The 7,230-nt window shown below is 45.3% G+C and overlaps 1 protein-coding gene across 1 annotated transcript in view; it reads left to right on the forward strand.

Moving 5' to 3' along the window:
- Positions 1-6,311, forward strand: part of LOC145395044 (uncharacterized) — a 59,101-nt gene extending 52,790 nt beyond the window's left edge. Inside the window, exon 3 of the mRNA XM_080268787.1 lies at positions 5,993-6,311. Within this exon, the coding sequence (XP_080124913.1) occupies positions 5,993-6,311 (319 nt within the window). The remainder of the gene's footprint in view (positions 1-5,992) is intronic.
- The last annotated feature ends 919 nt before the right edge of the window (positions 6,312-7,230 follow it).

Consider the following 7,230-nt stretch of genomic DNA (forward strand, 5'->3'; position numbering starts at 1 on the left):
GGAAGGTAGGCAGGTAGGTAGAGAGAGAGAGAGGGAGAGAGAGAGATGGATGTGGGTGTGAGTGGGTGTTTCAGTTCCCAGCCTGGTTGGGTGGGTCGGATCCCTGGCATTTTCTAATTTTCTGAGGGTGAAATGAGTTATAGCGCGTTGGGTGGAGAGAGAGAGAGAGAGAGAGAGAGAGAGAGAGAGAGAGAGGTGTTATGTGTAGTTAAATGTATAAAGTTACACACGTCATTCGTTTCGGGATCTTTTTGTATTATATGTATATTTATGCGTCTCTCTCTCTCTCTCTCTCTCTCTCTCTCTCTCTCTCTCTCTCTCACACACACACACACACACACACACACACACACACACACACACACACACACACACACACACACACACACACACACACACACACACACACACACACACACACACACACACACACACACACACACACACACACACACACACACACACACACACAAGGAATTATTAGCCGTTTACTTACGACTTGCGATTACATACAGAGAGAGAGAGAGAGAGAACATTCATAATCCAAGCTAAGATATATGGAGGAAGAGGAAGTAATTGAGAAAGGAGATCCGCGTAAGTCAAGAATCTGCCGCGTATTCACAAATATTCTTCAGCTTCTGGTGTGTCATGTATTTCCTAGTTTATAGCTTTTTTATATTTTAATTTTGAAAGCTAAGTCCTTTTTTATGTGTATTTTTGAAAGCTAAGCCCCATTTTATTTCTATTTTTGAAAGCTAAGTCCCCTTCTGTATGTATTTTTGAAAGTTAAGTATCTTTTTATGTATATTTTTGAAAGCTAAGTACCTTTTTGTGTATTTTTGAAAGCTAAGTCCACTTAAAATATATATATATAAAAGATGGCCTATTGAGGATCCATTGTTACCCATAAAGATGATTTAATCGTCCCCTGGCACAAGAAAAATAAATAAATGAATGAGTAAATAAATAAATAAATAAACTTGATGCCATGGGACTGAAGGGGTAATGTAACTGGTGTCACTATTTTATCCTTGCTCTCTCCAAACGATTTTATTCATTTCCTAAGCTGATTACAGGCGCCCTCTATCAATAAGATAAAAAAGAAAAATAAAAAAGAAAAAAAGGAAGAAAGAAAAGAATAGTAAGGAAAGAAAAAGAAAGATAGAAAGAAAAGAAAAGAGAAAAAAGAGCGCTTGGAAAAACTGGAAAGGACGTCGTCGTGTTGAATGAGTTAAAGGGAGCGTAACTTGATCAAATGTATCCGTTAACAAACCACCAGTAAAAACCTTTGCCTGGATTCACGTATATACCGCTACACCAAAGCTTTCACTAAATGGCAGGCTGCACTTCACGTCAGTCTTTATTTGAGGGGAGGCGATTTAACGGATGAATGCGGGTTTTACTTTCGTATTTGAATTACCGGATGCAAACCTGAATGCCTCTATTTGAAAATAAAAATAAATCGTCATCATTCATCATCATCCAGGCTTTCTTCCCAGCTAAGAATAGGATGACAGATAAATTAATACTATTGTAATAAAAAAGACAGTTTGAAAAATGCACCGGTGGAATGTGGCTTCGTATCGTATCTTTTATAAAGGCTCCAACATACTTGCATACGTCGGCTTTGGTCACCTAATGGCGACTCCACGCTGCTCGATCTCTGGCAGCCTCCCTATTCAGTCCCTTATCCCTGAGGTCACACTCTGTGACCTCGTCCCAGGTCTTTTTCGGTCTGCCTTTCTCAGCCCTATCCTCGACATGCACACTTCTCACTTCCCGCACCTAATTGTCATCCTCCATCCTCTCCACTTGCCCAAATCATCTCCATCTGCCCCTCCTCATCACAGCACCAATAAACTCCAGTCCCTCCTTCCTCTCAACTCATCAGTCGCACACCTAGCCCCCCCTCTCCCGGCCTCGCATTCAGGGACGTGCTACATTCGTCTTATCATTGTCATTTCTGTATGTTTGAACCTACGAATATCCACTTCCTTTATTGCCGAGGTCTCACTACCAAACAGCATTACATTCCTAACACATGCCTCATACAAAGATCCCGTAGCGCGGAAGGAGAGCCCTCTCAGTGTCAGGAGAGGCAACAGCTCCTTGAACTTTTTCCAACCACTCCTCACTCTAGCCACAGAGGTAGCTCCAGCCCCACCTCCAGCACATGACATGTCCTCCAAGTAACAAAACTCTTCCATACACTCAAGAGACCCATCAGCAAAATCAGTTCTTTCACGCCAGACAATCTCTATATGTTCTCACCGCACACTCGAAATCAGCATTATCTCTCAGTCTGCCTTTAATACCACTACATATCTTAAGCATCCACTTATCACAAATACTGCACATGATGGAGTTACTTCCCACATCCTTGTGGCAACCGCGCATGGCCATTCTCCCTCAGCTTTGACAGTACCGCCACCAGCCCTAGATATCATCACTTTAAACCTCTGTGCCCCAGTCCGCCTCTCCACTTCCTAACTCTTTCCTCCGGTTGGCAGTTTAATGTGCGTGATTTTACTTCTTGATGCTGAATGGGACGCGTATCATTGGCGGTTTAATTTGCGTGATTTTACTTCTTGATGCTGAATGGGACGCGTATCATCACCATCATCTTCATTCTGACCTTATTTTTTCCACCTTAGGAGAGGGTGAGACAGCATCCAGAAAAAAGGAAAAAGCAAGTAAGAAAGTGGTAGCAGAATCACTAGCATACCCAGATAATGTACCTCACAAACATTCACATCGTTCAGGACCCCTGGAAATCTGACTTCACACAAGCCTAACCATGTGCTCTTGCATTTTGTTTTTTTTGCTTATAGATGCGCTTCACTTTTCCTGGCAAACAGAGTAAATTCGTCGACCGTCAATTTTAAAAAGGGGTATGTGCTCCTTTGTGCATACCTGTATTTCATCCAGCTATCTCTATTCTCTTTGTTTCCTTGCCTCATCAACCTCCATACCTCGCTGTCTGCACTCATTTACCATATCCAAATATCAAAATACATTCAGTCAGGAGGAAATTCAAAGCAGGGGTGGAATGCGGGTAAAGGTCTGGGAACGGGAGGTAAAACAAGGGACATTTCTGCGTGGCTTTCCCGTGACGGCGGCAGTGTGACGTAAATTAGTTATGTGGCGGGGGTAGAGCCCAAGTTAATTAGTTATTGGAGGCTAAACTCACAGATTTACGTCGGGTCTCGTTAAGCTGCCTCCCTCGATGGTAACCCAACCCGACACCCGACGCCCCGCATCCCAACCCCTCACCCGGCACTGGCTTCCACTACACCGCGCCACACAGTATCACACCACACTACGCCACACCACGCTACGCCACACCACACCACACCACACCACACCACACTACGTCACACCACACCACACCACACCACACCACACCGATCACTCAACCCGATAGCCTACCACAATTTATCGGTGAAACACGAGTATGTAAAGAAAAATTATATGTTCATTATCAGAAATTTTACCAATAGTGAGTTTGACTAACGAGAGCGTAGAGTGTTGCGTGCAGAGTGCGTGAGTGCCTGAGGGACAGGACCAGGCTTCAGTGGGCCGTATTCTCGTTGGCGTGGAAGGCATCGTAGCATTTTTTCATGTGCGATTTTCTTTACATATTTCTCGACATTGGTTTGTATGCTGTAGTTTTTTTTTTAATTTGTCAAAACTTTCACTACCAGAACCAGAGTACTAAGTCGCTCTTGCATGAAATTTGATGAGGTTACACTGAATCTTCTTGGTTACTAGTCAAAACAACCCTCCACTCTAAGTTGACTAGGCTGTCAGTGAACTCAAAGGGGTGAGAGATCAGTGTCAGGATAGAACAAACGCGGTATAGCTATTTTTTCTAACTTGGACAGTGTTTTTATCAGAGACATATAAAACAATAGGAAGGTTTAAGGCAGAAAATAAATCGCTAAGGAGAAAAGGCAACGAAGTGGACGAGAACGTGGATCTGGACCCGTATTCACCAAGTTACGATGAATTCCTTGTCGCAGCGGTGATGTGTGCGAAGAACTGCAGACGCGGCAAGATTACGCATTCCACCGTCCTCGCCGACCCTGCAAAACTAAACAACTTACAGTAGATTTTTTTTTTTTTTTAAGAGGAACAAAAGACATTGGAAAATTTCATCCTCTCGTTGTCTTTAGTGAAAAAATAAATAAATAAATAAATAAATAAAATGAATAAATAAAGTTGCTGCTGCTGCTGCATAACGCCAGTCTGTCTGGCCAAGCAGACCCGTCGAACACAGGTGAACCTCTCCTGTGGGGCGGTCCTACAAGTACAGTACAGTACATACATCGTGTAGGGATACGGCGCCCACTTGTAGACAGTGCATCACCATTGTCGGACCAGAGTCCTTTCTACGGTAAAGTGCAGGGGAAAATGAGGAGGTTTGCCTCCTGGGTGGACGCCGCAGCTGCACCACTCGTTGTGCACAGTCACCACATGTAGGCTCCTTGTCAGTGCCAAGAAATCAACGAGGTATGTCTGGGAATAAAGCATAAGTTGTTGTGCAGGAATGACAAAGAAGAAAAGATTGCAGCACTTTTTCCTTATGCTACAACAAATAGGAGTTACGACTGGAAAACGATCATAAGTTTGTGAATGAGCATCGTTCAGGTGTATTGTTGTTTAAGAAGCTTTGGAACATTTATCCCCTCTCCCCACCTGGCCATGATTGTTGCGTATGGCACACTGATATTCTCTTGCACGTTGTTTATATCTTTTTAATACAATATCGACATTGGTGCCGCCAGTTACATTACGAGAGAGAGAGTGAGTGAGAGAGAGAGAGAGAGAGAGAGAGAGAGAGAGAGAGAGAGAGAATATACCGTAGTAACCCCAGGCTCATCTGAACGTGAACCCAGTGGACTGCTGGCCAAAGTTTCCCTTATTCTGCAGTCACCTATCGGGGGGAAAGGGAAGGGACTGAGGGACGTGTGTATAACCAAGCAGCTCCAACGCCTGGTTATATCAATGCCATCATTTAAAGGCGTCCTCGTCTCACCGCACGAAGGTGTAGTAAGCAGTATACATCGGTGAGGAAGAAGTGCTATGAAATCTGCCGTGTCAATGAGAATATGGGCCCGTAGTGTGTGTGTGTGTGTGTGTGTGTGTGAGAGAGAGAGAGAGAGAGAGAGAGAGAGAGAGAACCAAGAGTGGAGGTGCCACCATGGCTGCCGAGAGTGAGGCAGACACCCTCCTTCACCATTACTAGGGAGGATGACACACCCCGCCTGCCTCACCCCACCCACAGGCCACCATATCCACCCACATCACCACCCTTAGCACCTTCATATAGCGCTATTTATGCTGTCAAGAATATCCATCACTTCAGTCCCAGGAAGATCATGTATCCTTCTGTTGGTTCTGTGTGGAAGAAATTAGTTTTGTACTTGATGACCTTTCTTGAAAATCTAGTAAAATTGTTTTATATCCTTAATTAGACTAAGGTCGGAATCGGACAGAGGATAGTGCCATTATTTCCTGAGTTATTTATTTGTGATTTATTCAGCATATGACACCTTAATATTCTCATGTATGTTATTTATATACTTTCATCATCGACACAGCTTGCATCAGTAGCAGAAAAGACGATGCTGACACATAATATGCAGAATAAATCGTTTAGGAAGAGGCGTTGCGAAATCTCTTAAGCTATGGAGAATATGACACTCTATTCGATTCCGACTTTTGTGTGAGGAGACCCTTAAGCATTACTGTGCTCCGAAGTGGAAGATTGTTCTCCCACTTTGCGGTAGAGTATGTGTTATAAGAGGTTAATAATGTATATAACGTGATGTATTAAATGGCGATCTGTATGTTGTCTCTTCTGTGCAGTTAGCTACTGTGTTATGTGTATTGCTGTGTTATGACATGTTGAGCGTCTGTAAATATATACTTGTAGAATTATGCGATGTGTGTAATGTGATGAGTGACGTGCCTTGTGTTTATGTTTCAGGGAGCTTCTCTTGGGTCCGCACGGCGAGGCCAGCATGTCTCACCCCTTCGACCACGCCACACACGACATGCGCGCCATGTACGTGGCAAAGATGGCTTACGACCCCGCAAAGATGGGCTACGACCCCACCAAAATGGGCTACGACATGGCGCCGAGGCCGAACGTGATGAAGCCGGACATGTTAGCTCAGCACCTCAAGCCCGACGCAGCCTCTCTCCTGCACCACTTCCCCAATATGGCCGCTGCCGCCGCCGCCTCGTACCCCTACCACGGCTACGACACCACCACGCTGCAGGCGGTGGCGCACCAGGATATGTGAGTGCACCGAAGCGACAACCCCGACCCCAGCCACAACCCACACTACAACCACCCTCACGCTCACCCTCACCCCTCCTCACCCTCTTTCACCCTCACAGTCACCCTTACCCAGGGACGGATTATCATGGGGGAACAATTGTCACTCTGCCCAGGAACTACGACGGTTGTAAGGGAAGATGAAATGTTGGAATACTGGTGCTGGTTGTATTGTGACTGTGGTTTGTGCTGTGACATCTTTAGGCCTGGTTAGTAGCCTTGAGGCCTGTGTTAACCAACACTTTGGTTGATGAATCATCCACAGGTGGCAGGAAGCATAAAGTTTAGCCCCGTATAAATTAAGGGACCTATACGATAGAATAGTGCCCAGGTCTCATGTGGCCCTTAATATGACCTGCCCTCACCCATCACCCTCACTCTCACCCTCACTCCCAGGGGCTGCCCTAACCAACCTGACCTGTTGGTTAGGACTCAGGGTGGTGCGGCACAGGTCTCTGGTGGGGGTTCTTTTGCCAGTGGCCCCTCTCCCTCCCCGTCGTGTGTGTGTCGACCACCAAGGTGACCCTGGGAGGCCAGGGGTGGTGGCCTCTGCGGTGCGGTCAAACAAGAGAGGGGCACTAAGGGTCAAGTGGAACTGTCCCAGAAACATGACTTAACGCCTCCTACAGTGGAAACAGCGCTACTCCCTCCCAAAACCTGACGACGCCTTCTACGGTGAAAACAAAGATGTTCTGACAGAAAACATGAAAACGCCCTGTACAGTGAAAACAGGGCTGCTCAGTCCCAGAACATGACTCCTTCACTCCAGTTATGTATTTTTGTACTAATTTTACCTCCTCTAAGGAAGTTATGTTTTCACGCCTGTCCGATTGTTTGTTTGTTGGTTGGTTGGTTTGTGAACAAGATTACACAAAAACTACTGT

The sequence above is a fragment of the Coenobita brevimanus genome, chromosome 29, assembly GCF_032717465.1.
Source record: "Coenobita brevimanus isolate Jiangsu-jjx chromosome 29, ASM3271746v2, whole genome shotgun sequence".
Classification (NCBI taxonomy): Eukaryota; Metazoa; Arthropoda; class Malacostraca; order Decapoda; family Coenobitidae; genus Coenobita; species Coenobita brevimanus.